Below are 15,996 nucleotides of genomic sequence, written 5' to 3'. Positions count from 1 at the left end.
AGGATGATATAATCTGATCCTTCAGTAAGCAGGCAGCCCATCTTGGTCTCTCAAGACAAAGTTATCAAGAGAATTCTGACAGTATTTGTTTCGGAAGAGGGGAGAGCTAATAACCGGAGAACAAGGTATTTTTTCTGATATGATATATTACAAAGTTTGTTATATTCACATCTACTACTGCAGTTTTCATGCATTTAGACCTCACATGAACAACATTATTTTCGATCCGTGTCGGATTCTCAATTTTTGCTAAACGCACGCAGACCCATTCACCTCTATCAGGCCGCAAAAATTGCTGTTGTCATCCATGCTGCCGTTATTTCCATCACGCAAAACAGATACATTCATGTGCATGATGCCTTACTACTATGCAGCTGAACAGGAAGAGAAGGGCCTTACACTTGGTTGGGATCTGACAGGTTTGGCGGCGAGACAAAGGGGTAAGTGCTACCCGATCTGTTTTCCACAGGACAGAATGACAGGGTTATCATTGGCTTTAAAAGGGTTATCCAAAGTGTAAAACATGCCCCCCAATGCCCAGGCCCCTCATATAGATTATATTTACACGCGCTCCCCAGTCACTCCTGATCCCCGCAATGTCGCCGCGTGTATCAAAACATCTATTGACGGGCGGATCTCAGTCAATAGCAGGCTGTGACGGGGATTATCCTTCCAAGCATCGCGGGTGACACTAGGGAGGCTCGTCCCTGTCGCGGCCTATTGGCTTAGCAACGCGCCCTCCCTGCCCCCGTTGCCGGATGTTTTGATCCACGTGACGGAAGATGCTGCGGCGGCTGTGTGGGGATCAATCAGGAGCTACGCGGGTGTCGGGGAGCGAGGCAAGTATAATCTATATGAGGGGCCTGGGCATTGGGGGGCATGGTTTACACTTAGGATAACCCCTTTAAGGCTTTAACCCTTACTGTTGGGGGCTCATGAGCAAAGACCACAGGAGGATACCCCAAATTCAATTTTGCTCACACAGTTATAATAATTGGCGGTAGCACGCTGATCAATGGAATTTATAGCCCAAGGGATATATCCCCCCATTAGAAATCATTTTCTAGGAGACTCTCAGGGCTTAATATATGCGGCCACGTGTCTTCAGTAGCAGGAAAAACAATCTGCTGCATTCTGCAAATTTAATAAAATCTTCCTAACAAGCCGTTATAATCAGTAATGCAGGAAGCATCCGATTTACTAACCACAGCCTAGAGAATCGGACAGAAGGCACCAAGTATGAAATGCACAATGGACTAGAGACAAAGCATGATTAGACGAAGGAGGCACACTATAGTGAGCGATTCCGACAAGACGGAACGCACATACGATGGAATTTTATGTATGCCGCCATCCAGTAGAAACACAGGCAGGATCTGCGTATCAAGCATAGCCCAAAAGCAGGTCTCAGGATTCAGAAAGTCAAACACGGAAACTAATTTGATGGTTTTAATGGCCAGCAATAAGTACTCTCATGGAAAAAAATAAAAATAAAAAAAAATTCTAAGCCCACTGACTACTAGGAGTTGTCAGCCCTACTGCCAAATCTAGTAAGCCAGCATTATCTATGCCACGATTAGGGAGAGTATTTTTATCCGTCTGAAAAAAACGGATGTCAGACGAAAATGGCTCATACGGATGCCAAATGTGCACAACTGATGCCCAGGATCTGGATACTTTTTTAATACCATGAAATAAAAAAATTTGTATAGCCACTGAGCCATAAAAAAAAAACAAAAAAAAAAAAAACGCATCTGTATATCGCCACCTGCTGTTTGTTGTTTCTTTTCTTTATTTATTGTCCATCTCACTGAGGTGGTCGCACGCACTCAGTTTAAATCTTTAATTGCCACCCGCCATATCTTTGATTAGAAGCTGTGGCAGTTACAGGGAGAGAGTTTAGGCTTGAGCGAAATCGAGCTTCAAATCATAGATCCGAAGTCGCTGTACAGAGACCTCGTTTCACCCGAAGTCGCACATGAATTTGGTATTCATTGCTACATCTTAAAAAACATTGAAAATTCTGAATCCAAAGTCAGGTTTGGTACCGGCCTCGGTACAAACCCGACTTCGGATTACTAATCTTTGATCTGAAGCTCGACTCGCTCAACACTAAAAAAGAGTTGCAGCAGAGAGGGCACACCCCGAGAAAGACCACTCCCCAAGAGAAGCCAGCCTGATATAAATCTAGCAGAGCAATTGTAGCAATGAATGTGGATATTTCTGGATCCATGCGAGGTAAGGGGCATGTACTATATGATGTCCAATTTCCATTTTTTACATTAAATCATGGCATAAACCCTTTAATAGGTCAAGCTGTATGCGAGTAGGTGCACCCCAAGGTCCAGAACACCACATACAGCCCACATCCATATTCATTGGAATTTCCCAGGATAAAAGGACCACATCTGGATTGGAAAACCACCAGCTGTCAACTGAAGTAGTACATAAAACTACTGAAATTATGTCAAAGGACTCTCACAAGAACATCATGATCAGTAGGAGGACAGGATGGTGCACGTGGTGGCTTAACCATACCATACATTACAATAGGGAGATGCGACTAAAAAGGCCCTCTCCAATAAAATGAATTTCAAAAATCACAATCACAATCCCCAAGAGCCGTGATGGGAATCTGCTCTTCAAAGACCTTTCTTCTTCTGAGAGTGGCTTTTGACCCTCACAATGTAATATGGCCAGCTTGGCATGAATTGGACTTCCATCCATCAGAAGACTCATGTGACAACCATAAATTCCCAGAACTGACCTCAGAGACCTCAGGAAGAGGCATCTAAAACCTCATAAAATGAGATATACTGCAGCAGACTCCAATGTACCACCGCTATACAACAGGGCCCGAGGAGAACTGCTTCTCTGCTAAGTCAAATATGACTTCCATTTAGTCTGAGATTCTGCACTAAAAATCTGTGTCTAATCTAATGACAACCTACCTCCTAAGCAAATGAATGGGGTTTCCAAAACCATATTCTCATGCATCAGAAAATGTCTGCGCAGATTTAAACCCACAGCAGATAAGAACATTGCTGACCATGGGTCTAATGGTCGTGAGGATCCGAGGGTGAAGCGCCCGATTATTATCCTACGTGGGAGCCTAGACTTATGGTCCCATTCAGACGGGCATAATGTACCTGTAGCTGACGCTCTGTATGACACACAGATTCCCTCATAGGGTTCTAGTACAACAGAGAGTGTTACATCTGGCATACGCAGAGTTAAATACGGGTACTATACCCTGCGTTAGAACCGATGTCATGCTCCTGACACGTCAAATGCAATAGAAATACGTCATCCAATGTTTAACTCTTAAAGGGGCTGTCCAGGATTTTTCTACAGATAGCCTATCCTCAGGAAATGCCATCAATATATTGGCAGGGGTGCGGGGTGTTGGACCCCCGCCTATCAGCTGTTGTGAAGCAGCCCCAATGGCTGACATGGTTGCCGTCTATACACCCCCGCCCAGAGTGTAGGGAACGGAGATTTTTACTGCAGTGTTGTTCCCATTTACGTCAATGGGGGCATTGTTGAGGAACGGACGAGGAGTTGTGCGTAGTTCCACTCCAGAACGTCTGATCAGCAGGGTTGTGGGGTGTCGGACCCCCGCCAATCAAATATTGCTGGCCTATCCTGCCTAAAAATGTTGGAAACCCCTTTAAAGGACGAAGCCACACATTGCAGAACCCACTGCCATTCCCCATCAAGATCCACATGTGTTAGGCCATGTTCAGATTACATTTGGAGCATACACTTGGAACGGAGGAGGGGGGAGCAGGGTCACCAGTGGGGGTGACCGGAGGAGGGGGGAGCAGAGTCACCAGTGGGGGTGACCGGAGGAGGGGGGAGCAGAGTCACCAGTGGGGGTGACCGGAGGAGGGGGGAGCAGAGTCACCAGTGGGGGTGACCGGAGGAGGGGGGAGCAGAGTCACCAGTGGGGGTGACCGGAGGAGGGGGGAGCAGAGTCACCAGTGGGGGTGACCGGAGGAGGGGGGAGCAGAGTCACCAGTGGGGGTGACCGGAGGAGGGGGGAGCAGAGTCACCAGTGGGGGTGACCGGAGGAGGGGGGAGCAGAGTCACCAGTGGGGGTGACCGGAGGAGGGTGGAGCAGAGGTCAACAGTGGGGTGGGTGACCGGAGGATGGGGGGAGCACGAGTCACCAGTTGGGGGTGACACAGAGGGAGGGAGCCGGAGGTACACCAGGGGGGGTGACAGGAGGAGGGGAGCAGAGTCAACCATGGGGGGTGACCGGAGGAGGGGGGAGCAGAGTCACCCAGTGGGGAGTGACCGGAAGGAGGGGGGAAGCAGAGTCACCAGTGGGGGTGAACACGGAGGAGGGGGGAGCAGAGTCACCAGTAGTGGGTGACCGGAGGAGGGGGGAGCAGAAGTACACCAGTGGGGGTGACCGGAGGAGGGGGGAGCAGAGTCATCCAGTGGGGGTGACCAGGGGAGAGGGGAGCAGAGTCACCAGTGGGGTGACACGGATGGAGGGGGAAGCAGAGTCACCAGTGGGGGGACCGGAGGAGGGGGAGCAGAGTCACCAGTGGGGGTGATCCGGAGGAGGGGGAAGCAGGGTCACAGTGGGGGGGTGACAGGAGGAGGGGGGAGCAGGGTCACCAGTGGGGGGGGGTGGACCGGAGGAGGGGGGAGCAGGGTCACCAGTGGGGGGGGGGGGTGACGGAGGAGGGGGGAGCAGGGTCACCAGTGGGGGGGGGGGTGACCGGAGGAGGGGGGAGCAGGGTCACCAGTGGGGGGGATACTATTAGGTTTTGTGTCTCCCCTTCTTGTATTTCTGTAGGTCATGCCCTCATAATAACTATTCTGCACACCTAGAGACTACGCTCCTCATTATCCTGCAGCCGGAGGAGGGGTACTAGTTATGGGGCGATAGCAAGGTGGACAAAACAACAACTCTCCCACCACCCAGCCCGCACATATACACCCGCATAGCGTTTAAGAACATCTGAAAAAATCTTTTCACCCCGTTTTAGGAATCGGCGGGGGTCTCAGTCCCCGGAACCCCTACAAGTCACTAGGAGTTAGAATTACTGAAGACTGCCTCCAGTCTATGAGCCTTTAGTCAGAAATGGAGGGCAGACATCGCCTCTGCCTCCGTTTAAGTAGTCAGTGGGGGTTTCAGCACCCGGACCCCATGGATCCGGCACATGAGTGATGCATACAGACGTTTACAGCCCCCAAATGCATTAAATGACAGTCAGCACTGCTACACAAGTACAGCGCAAAATCATGTCCGCAGATGGCGGAGATGTGTCCCATCTATACCAAAGCTGCGCCTGTCGTACAGCGGCAGAGCCCCTCCAGCGAGTTAATAATCACACACGTGTTCTATTAATGACATGTCAAGACGTTCCTCGCTCCAATATTGCTTCACATTCTTTGCAGCGGGTCATTAACCAGCTCTCCCTCGGAGTAGAAGGGGACGGCGCATTCTTCTGCTTCTTCCACCCATTCCTTTTCTCTGAAGGGAGGAATTATACGCTCCCTGCGTGAGGCCTAATGGATTCTTTTGCGCTGGGCGCCAGCAGATCAATAGCACTACCACAGTAGACAGCAGGGGATGAAATAACCTGCCATTGACAACTGGTGGCCTGACCTCAGGCCGCGCTGCCCCAATGCACCTTCCTCTGATCCCCATTGTCCTGCGCTGGCTTTATTTACCGACACGCCGGGGAGCGCCGCGCTCAATAGTGAATAACATATGAAGAATTTGGGATTTACTGATCACGCCGCGTCAGAGGTCCGCCGTCCTGCTAGCTTGCACAATGCGCCCAGCACTGGGAAAGTTGCAGTATATGGCATAGGACTGCACATATACACCGCCATACTGTTTAAGAACATCTGACAACAAACTTTTGACCCCGTTTTTAGGAATCGGTGGGGGTCTCAGTAGCCAGACCCCTAAAAGTGACTGGGAGTTAGAACTGCTCAGCTGAGCGCTGCGTCTCCTTCTCACTGAAGACGCCTCCAGTCAGACTGAGGAAAGCCAAAACGGGGATTTAGTGACAAGTTCTCCACTATCTATGGGGGTCAGACTGCTGGGATCATAGGATGGACCCCCTGGAGCCCTGCAAAATAAACGGATTGGGCATACGTCCTGCCGCTCCATTCATTTCTACAGGAGGCCTGGAGACAGCTCGGCCATTTCCGGAACTACCACGGAGTGGCAGTGCACACGCCCCAGCTGTTGGTCCGTTCATTTTGGGGGGCTACAAGGGGTACAGGGTCCCCGTTCTCATGATCAGTGGGGTACCAGTAGTAGAAGCCCCACTGATCTAATAGTCATCCTCTATCCTGTGGGTAGAGGATAACTTCTCACAACTGGATTACCCCTTTAAGTCAGTTTTAAGAGGGCCTCTCCCCTCCCCTGACATGTCCGCTTTAGTAACTACTTGCATCCCCTCTAGTATCTCATCTTCTACATAAGATTAGGAATGAATTGCTAGCAGTTCGCAATGAAGATTCAGTTGGGTGTTACCAGTTGGGGGGTGCACAGTCTGACACTATCCAATCAGTGATGCCAGTTACCCCCAACTAGTAACACTCAGGTGGATCTTTATTACAGACTGCTGGCACTACATTCATAAACTTCTTTCAGGAATAATAGAGGAATGGCACAAGATCATAACAGATGCTCTGATGCGGACCCATTCACTTCAACGGGGCCGCAAAAGATGCGGACAGCACTCCGTGTGCTGTCCGCATCCGTTGTTTTGTTACGTGGTCGGCAAAAAAAAAAAATATATAACCTGTCCTATTCTTGTCCTCGCTTTGCAGACAAGAATAGGCAGTTATATTAAAGGCTGTCCATGCTGTTCCGCAAATTGTGGAATGCACACGGACGCTATCCATGTTTTGTAGATCCGCAAAACACACAACGGTCATGTGCATGTAGCCTAACTGCTCAGTTGTGAACAGGTTGGGTGACCCTATCATAGTCCGTGGGTACATGCCTTAAAGGGTTATTCCTGTGGATAGGGGGTATTAGATTGCTGGGGGTCTCCATACCACCTGCAGCTTTTCTGAAATTAAAGGAGCGGCCGGTTGGGCATGTGAGTACAGCGCTCCCCTATCTCTGCAATTCCCATAGAAATGAGCGGAGCGGCCGCATGCATGCCCAACCAGACACTCCGTTCATTTCAGGGGGGGATGCGGGGGGGGGGGGGGGGTACAGGGCCCCCCATTCTTGTGATCATTGAGGGTCTTACCTGTGGATTGGGGATAACTTAATCTAAGGACTACCGCTTTAATGATCTGTCGCCTCTCCCGACATGTCCGCTTTAGAAATTTGCTGCCAGGCTCCAATGCAAATTACAGCTGGGGGTCCCAGAAATAGGACCCGGCTATTTGTAAATGGCAGCCCGTCCCTTTGAGGCTACATGCACACAACAGTGAAAAACGGACATGTGATGTACATTTTTTATTTGTTTTTTTAACTGCCATCACCCGACCGTTTTAAGACCAATGATAGTCTATGGGGTTATTGACAGCAGTTTTTTTGACAGCCAGTGAAAAACGGACGTCAGAAAATATGACAATGTTCTGTCTTGTCCGTTTGTCACTGACAGACCGTCCCCATACAATTAAATTGGTCAATTTTTAACGTCCTTCTCTCAGAAAGGCATCAGTGAAATAAACGTCCAGGTCAGTTTTTTTTTTTTACTGTCGTGTGAATGGAGCCTAAGGCACACCACTAGAACATTCCCACTTCCCAGCACTTTTATAGCCGAGCCATTTTCACGGATTTATCACAGCAGTTTCGTTTTTTTATCTGTACATTCATGTTTGTCATCCAGAGCCGCGGTGACTGCCGCCCCAACAAGGGGGGGGCGGAAAACAAAAAGGGGTCTAAGTGGCGATGCGCAGCGAGGCCAGGACAAAAGACCAGAGGACAGTAAACTGTTGTCACCGGTGGTCCCGTTACCACTGCCCGATGAATAATTCAAGTGGTGGGAGTTATGCGTTCAATGGCACGATAATGACACATTGTGCACCAGGCTGGTAAAGTCTAGGACAATGTCTTCTAATGCCCCGCTCACCACACACGAGGGAGACGCAGAAGACAATGGCCGCATTCAGCGCACGCATAGCAGAGCCGACCCGCATTACCATACAAAGCATGAGCAGCCCTCCACTCATACACCTCCGCCACTAGGACGGTCCCGTGTGCCTGCACTAGTATGACCGCCATCAGGCAGCTCAATGACGTTCCACTATGAAAGTACGGAACTATTCTGCAAGGCGTGAACCCTGCCTAAGGACGTACACGGACATATTCAGCGAACCTCTGTACGTCTCCGATTTCATATGGAAAAAATCGTAGCATGATCCATAGGATGCTGCACGTATGAAAGAACTGATTTACGGGACCGTGATCGGCCAGGGAAACGCGGTCAGTGTGACCGTCAGTTCATATGTGATCGCAGGCCTTTTGTACTGTGCATTAGCCCCACCATCTCAAAGGAACTGACTATGATACAGTGAGTTTGGGTCAGGGGTGCCGCGTTTGGCCCGGGAGATGTGGGCGGCACATGGACTGCGTTTCTCGGGCAGATCATGTTGTGTGAATCACAAGACTTCAGAACTGATAACCTCAGGATAGGTCATCAGTATCTGATCAGTGGGGGTCTGATACCCGGGACCCCCGCCGATCAGCTGACTGAGAAGGCACCACGGATGCTCCTGTGAGCGCTGCAGCCTTCTCTCAGCTCACCAAACACAGCGCCATACATTGTATAGTGGTTGTGCTTGGTATTGCAGCTCAGTCCTATTCACTTCTGTAGGGATGAGCTGCTCCTAGGTCTGTGACCAATGAACTGCTACCTTCTTGAACAGCTGACCGGTGGGGGTCCCAGGTGTCGGACCCCCCACGATCAGTTCGAAAGTCTCAGAAAACCCCTTTACAATCAACGGTGTAGCACTAAAAACTAAAATACTGCGGCTACAGGCAATAGCAAGTCTCAGAAAGGTAACGCAGCTAGCCGGCGCGCTGCTATGTGAGGGCTGTCCAAACACAGCCGAATCTCAGACATTTTGCAGGTAATTGATTTGCACTGTGGCCCATGATGACCAGAGCGCTGTCGCCTCGTCACCCCTTTGATGATTATTGGATTTGACGTGACACAAGTAGCCATGTAGCCTCATCCCGAGCCTAGGTGCAGCCAGCGGCAACAACCGCACGGCCCTGCAAGTCGCAGCGGTATTCCAGTGACTCATTACAGACTGCTCGCTTTTTCATAGTTAAAGGGGTTGTCCAAAACAATTCATTTCAGACAAACTCCATTACATCTTAAAATAAAAAAACACCATGCACACACACCACTTACTCCAGCACCGTTCCTCACACAGCAGCGGTGACATTCTTAGATACGGCATGTGACCGCTGCAGCCAATCACTGTCCTCTGCAGTCTACAGCTGCAGCGGTGAGGTGTAAAATCCAGGCACATCACTGTACACGGTGGGAGTACCAGATCAGAGGCGCAGAGAACTGTGCTGCTGAAACGAGCGCGTATGTACGGTTTTTATTTGTTTTTTTTAAACATTTTAGGGGTTCTCTGGGATTTTTTATTATCTCATGCACCTTTAATGGCAATGTAGTAACCCACAAAACCACACAGTCGTTAAAGGGATTAATACTACTGTGAAAACAAGGGCATACCACTAGGATACGCCATCATGTGAGGTGCTGGTCCCCACCCCTGGGACCCCCCCCAAACTGAACAAAAAGCAGCCAAGTGCAGCCACTTCTCCATTCACCCCTATGGGACTTCTTGAAATAGCTGACCCAGGCCGCACATGCGCAGCTGCTCTTTGTTCAGTTCGGGGGGTCCATTCTGGAAATAGGCGCTGGTCCCAGGTCTGAGACCTGCATCCTATTTCACACCGACAGAATATTCTAGCGATATGCTTTCCATGTCCCAGATGGGAATACGCCTTTAAAGAGGACCCGTCACCACAAAATGCAATCTGCAGGCAGCGTATTATAGCGCAGGAGGAGCAGAGCGGACTGATGTATAGTTCTGTGGAAAAAGATTCAGTATAACTTGTCATTTATAGCTTTGCTTTTCCTGTATTTAAAGAGAATCTGTCACCAGGATCAACCCTAATTAACAACATATAGCCTGGTAGGGTTGATGTAGCTGAGTAAAACGATACCTGTATTTTCTGTGTAGGTGCTGGCGTTGTCCAGAAATTCACACTTATTTTTATGCGAATGAGGCACTGGAGCACCAAGAGGCGAGGCTATGTTGTTTGAGCACCGCTCCAGTTACTCCCCTGGTGCTCCAAACACTTACCCTCCCCTTATATTGACAGCGCTAGACTTTATGCCGGCGCACTCGTTAGCCAACATATTCTGCAGGGAAGCCGATTAGTGCGCACGCGCCGTTGATGTCGCTACACCAGGAAATGGAGGCGACGGCAGATGAAGCTCTGGAAAGGTAGACTCCAATTGGCTGCTAGGGGCAACTAAACCAATTTTTTCTTTACACCAGTTTTTGATAAATGTACCTGATGAATATCCCCATACACAGGAGATGACCTCTGCTGACGATCAGGCAATTATCGGGAACGTTTGGTTCGTTCCCAATAATTGCCCTGTAAATCGTCCTGTGTGAAGGGGGCCTTAGCCTCAGGGTACTGGCAGACAGCACAGCCAAGCACGCCCCCGGCAGCCGCACTGCCTGGCCATACCATTAGGGCTGCACAGCGTACGGTCCAATATCTACTTCACCATATATTACTGCAGGGCTATTTCACTATGGCACCGAACCTGCACAGATCAGCCGGGGATTGTCACACCTAAAACTTTATTTGGACTGATAAATCCGACAATCATTACGGGCAGGGCGGCAATTACATGCCTACGGTTCAGATTTCTCTCTCGTACTCAGTCTGACAGCTGGTACTTAACACACAATACTATCAAAATAGATGCGAAGTACTGAAGTATTATCGGGAGGGGGTGGCTGCTAATGCCCAGAAGCGTGCGTTCACATGGGCAGGTTTTGGTCAGGTTTGTTTTTATTTTATTTTTATGCCAAAACCAGGAATGCATTCAAAAAAGGAGAAGCAGCACCGGCTCCTCATACTTTGGCCTCATGCACACGACCGTTGTGCGTTTTGCGGTCTGCAAATTGTGGAGCCGCAAAACACGGATGGAGTCAGTGTGCGTTCCGCAATTTGCGGTACGGCACGGACAGCCATTGATATAACTGCCTATTCTTGTCTGCAAAACAGACAAGAATAGGATAGGTTATTTATTTTTTTGCGGACCACGGAACGAAGCAACAGATGCGGACAGCACACAGAGTGCTGTCTGCATCTTTTGCGGCCCCACTAAAGTGAATGGGTCCGCATCGGAGCCGCAAAAACTGCGGTTCGGATGTGGACCACAGCAACGGTCGTGTGCATGAGGCCTTTCTCTACTTTTTCAATGGATTTCCGATTTTGGATTCAAAAACGTTGATAAAACCTGACCATGTGAATATGCTCCTACTGGCGTTTCTTTTAACGGTGCCATTCAGCATGCAGGGGCTTCTAGCAGCGCAGGCAGAAACGACAGCTGTAGTAACGCTCCTGCAGGCGAGTGGGATGGCGGACCTGTACTGCGATGGCGAGGAGGTAAACAGTGAAGGAGGAACGCTGCAATCTCCTCAAACATCTGCCTGGCAAGGGGTGTCGGGAGTAGGACCCCCGCCGATCTGATACTGATGACCTGGTCATCCATATAGCAAACTGGACAACCCCTTTCAAGCAGCTCCATAGGCTAAGCGTGCATTCCCCAAAACTGGAGTGTGTGGCGCAAAAATGCAAAGTGTCCCAAAAGGTTTGCGCAAATAATCTAAAAAAAAAGCCTCACAGCCCTATTTGCAACTTTTTATGCCATAATTCTGGAACGCAGGGCGCGAGAAATTCCCCCCCCTCACACACAATTTTTTCATCTCTTTTACATGCATGTCAAGGCGCCATGTATTTAATAAATGATATTTATTTATATAGCACCACACAAATTCAATTTCAGGCTTTTTTCATGGTGTTTTTGTATTTTCAGTGGCATTTTAAGTCATTTTGAACAATAATCTCTAGAATTTTTTCCAGTTCTATAGAGAAGCCTATGTGACATACCCCGATAAAAACACACCACAGCCCGAGCTTGTAACATAAAGAAAAGAAAAAGGACCACAAAAACATCCCAAACCACAAAGCCATGTAGACCATCAATATCTGAGCGGCAGGGGTCCGACACCCCACACCTCTACTGATCAGCTATTCTCCAGTTAGAGGACCCCGCCGAGCTCTGTCCACTGGGTAGCGGTCGGTGGGGTGGAGTACCAGCGCTGGAGATACTTTGGAGTAGCTGATCGGCGGAGGTGCAGGGTGTCAGGTGCCCTCCAATCAGAGGATAAGCCATCAATACTAAAATCCTGGATTGCCCCTTTTAAAGTGGTACAAATAAAGCTACATGCTACCAGTCGGGACGCCCCCATACACATTAGACTAATCTAGACTACAAGTCTCTTGCCAATCGTAGGCCCATGGAAAAGGCGTGTTGACCGCCGCTGGTTACGCACTCAGAATTCTTCCGATGCCGGACTACAACGGACGTGTAAGCTTCAAGACACCATTCATTTTGCTTTAAGCACAAGATGGCGGCTACCAACCACAGGCATCGGGCAGACACAGATGATCCCCATCACACATCTGACAGGCTGCGAGTGCAAAGAAAGAACTTTACAGAGACGGGCGCAGATTTCGGAGAGGACTGCACTGCAGATGTAACTGCTGAGACACCAAGGAAGACAAACCTCAACCGTCCGATCTGCTGACAGGTCACATTAGGATTTTACTTCCCCATAGACTGTGTGATAGACGCGGCACAAAGGGGCCAAGCCGCTTAGAATCTATAGGGGACCGTCATGGGGTCAAACAACACCCCCAAAACCACAACAGAGAGATCCAGATCCTGGACACGACGCTGAGCTTATACGTCGTGATGATCGTCTACAACGGCAGCGACACGTTAAATGGTTCGTCCAGAAATCACATAGCCGCCTCCGACATGTGGCAGTCCAGCTACAACTCCCAGTCTGTGGCAGTCAGGGCATGCTGGGACTGGTAGTTCTGCAATTGCTGGAGAGCAACAGGTTGGAGTCCACTGAAGTGGAGGGAAGGCCAGCGATTGGGACTATTCCCTTGCAGACCAGGGTTCCCATGTTCTCCTGGGAGTTCCCCCGGTCCCCAGGGATGGACTCTGGATTCCTTGGAGAATCAGAATAACGTGGAGAAACACAACCAGTCTGTCAGAGGGGGTCTCAGCGCCAGGACCGTCCCCTGCAGGCAATGCCACAGATACGCCGCCTTATAATCTAATGGTAATAAGCCAGGGGTCTGCCACCTTCCAGCTGCTGTGGAACTACAACTCCCAGCATGCACACTTCCTTGGCTGCTCTTGTAGGGACAGATGTGAGGGGGGCATGCTGAGAGCTGTAGTTTCAGAACAGCTCGGAGGTCGCTGATCCCTGTAATCTGCACACCACAACTACTAACGAGTAGCGTCCAGTAATGCCAGGCACAGCGCCCCACACACGGGCAGTGACAGAGGAGACATGACGGTATAGGGGCTGACAGGTAGGTACACGGCTGCGGAATAGGTTGGCGCTATATAAATGATACAGACAATGCCAACTACAGTGATGTAAATAAAGGTCAGTATGGGGCACTGGCATCCAGTAATGTCAGGCCATATGACAGCGCATATACCAGCTGTGGGGGCATCTTACCATGTCCGCTGGCACAGGATTTGACATCTTGACAATGACAGAGGGGCACAGAGCAGAGGAACTTGCAGATGATGATGAGGCTGATACTTCCCAGCGGCTGTGTTATATCCAGAGCAGCAGAGGGGTCTCCAGGGGTGCAGGGGGCAGCCTTGGCATGGGGGGGCACAGAGGGGTCTTCTGTAGCAGGTGACGAGCTGCCCTCCCCCTGCACGCTGGAAAGTTTCACTCCTGCAGGGGGTGAGGGGGTTAATCGGCAGAACACGGATCGCTCCTCGTCCCGATCTATAAATACCCCGCGGGGAGGGAGAGGTATTTCTAGCCAGACACACACACAGCAGCTCCGGAGCCTTCACTGCCTCATTCCCGGAAACTGCGTCACCCCCTCCCGAGCACCGAACAGCTCCGACACGGGACAGGACAGAGCAGCGACACGACCGTGCTAAACCCGGCTCCCGACCTCCCGCAGCCTCTTCCGTCCGTGCGTCTTTCTGCACGCAGCCGGCGCAGCTAGCAGAAGCTTCTCCTTCCTGTCATAGCCTCTCTGGCATAAACATGGCGGCCGCGGAGAAGGGGGAGGGGCTTAGCTGCGATCCTTTGTTGGCCACGCCCACCGCATTAAAGTGGGCTGCAGGAAGGCCCCCTCCCCCCAACACACACACATGCGTCGCCTGCCCCCTTTGGGTGCCGGGAGTTGTAGTCTGGTGACGTGATTTGAGGGGAGTGTTGGGTTTAGCGAGCCGGAGGAGACCCCTGGAGGTCGCTGGTGACATCATCGCTGAGAAAACAAGCGTCCTGGCTGGAATGGTTAGGTCATTTATTATGGCCATGATTCTGGTTGTGCTTCAGAGATGTGCAAAAAACTAGTGATTGGGGGTCATTTACTTAAGACCAGGCGCACGCCTTGTCCAGCAGCCAGTGCGCCTAGATTGACATCTACGCCCCGGTCCATGACCAGAATCAATTCTAAATCGTCATTTATGGATGTGAATTTGCAAGGGGAGTTGTCTCGTCCCCCCCAAGGAGGACAGCGGCATTAGGAAGTGGCAAAACAGGGTCTTATTACTATTGTTACAATAAAAACTAGAAGCGCGGGCCTCTTTATAAATAAGACGCATCCTCCGGCAGTCCGTGCATCTGAATGAAATCTACGCCAGCTCGGAGCTAAGGGCGCTTTCACACTAGCGTTATTCTTTTCCGGCGCTGAGTTCCGTCCTTGGGGCTCAGTACCGGAAAACAACTGATCAGCTTTAGCCACATGCATTCTGAATGGAGAGCAATCCACTAAACAGTGTTTTGGATGGAGGATGCTGCGGTATTATCTCCGTCCAAAATTCCGGATCAGTTGGCATTAATTTACATAAAAATGTATTAGTGCAGGATCCGGAATTAAAAATACCGGATCTGTGCGCAGACCGTTACAAAATGTGAAAAAAATAGAAACTGATCCGTTAGTCCGTATGACAAACGGAGAGACGGATCCGTTCTTGTAATGCATTTGTGAGACGGATCTGTCTACAAATGGTATCCGTTTCCATGCAGATTGCCGGATCCGACTGTCACGGGTAGAGTCACGGGAATAAAGATAGAGCGGAGGTGCCACCCGGTCCCCTGTCCCTGCCTACTTGCACCACCCGCCCTAGGTGATGGAGCGCAACTGGGCAACAGTCCCTAACCTACTAAGTGCAGGCAGAGAGAAAGAGACAGCAGGGAAGAGGACAGCCACAGAGAAGTTACAATAAGCGGACAAGAGGTAGAACAAAAACTGAGGGCGAGGCGGGTCAACTAGCCGAGGTCAGTCCAGGAGGTCACGTCAGAACAAGGGAAGAGGCAAAGACAAATCCGTAAACAAGCCGAGGTCAAAATCCAAGAGGTAGCGTCAAGGTACAGGGAGCAGGCAGAAGAGGTGTCAAGAGGCGGGTCGAGGTTCAATTCCAGAGGTCGCTTAATAACAATAAAGTACACAGCCTATAGGACGAAAATCACAGGCAACCTGTAGCCAGCAGGCCGTCTGTATTCATAGTGGGGGGTGAGGGTCATGTGTAGGGCTGCAACGATTAATCGATGTAATCGATAATAATAAACGATAACTGGATTAGTTGCCGACGAATCCAGTTATCGAATAATCACCGATTCGTTGCTATGCGGGCGGGCGGTTTACTTTGAATCACTACATCTTTACTTTAC

At 50.1% G+C, this 15,996-nt stretch overlaps 1 protein-coding gene across 1 annotated transcript in view; it reads right to left on the bottom strand.

Annotated features, from left to right (window-relative positions):
* The window catches only part of UBL3 (ubiquitin like 3), a 119,615-nt gene extending 105,216 nt beyond the window's left edge, over positions 1-14,399 (bottom strand). Inside the window, exon 1 of the mRNA XM_044284791.1 lies at positions 13,813-14,399. Coding sequence (XP_044140726.1) covers positions 13,813-13,839 — 27 coding nt within the window. The 5' untranslated portion in view covers positions 13,840-14,399. The remainder of the gene's footprint in view (positions 1-13,812) is intronic.
* Positions 14,400-15,996: the final 1,597 nt, after the last annotated feature.

The sequence above is a fragment of the Bufo gargarizans genome, chromosome 3, assembly GCF_014858855.1.
Source record: "Bufo gargarizans isolate SCDJY-AF-19 chromosome 3, ASM1485885v1, whole genome shotgun sequence".
Taxonomy (NCBI): Eukaryota; Metazoa; Chordata; class Amphibia; order Anura; family Bufonidae; genus Bufo; species Bufo gargarizans.
Note: the sequence above shows the minus strand (reverse complement) of the source record. Positions and strands in the feature narration are given on the sequence as shown.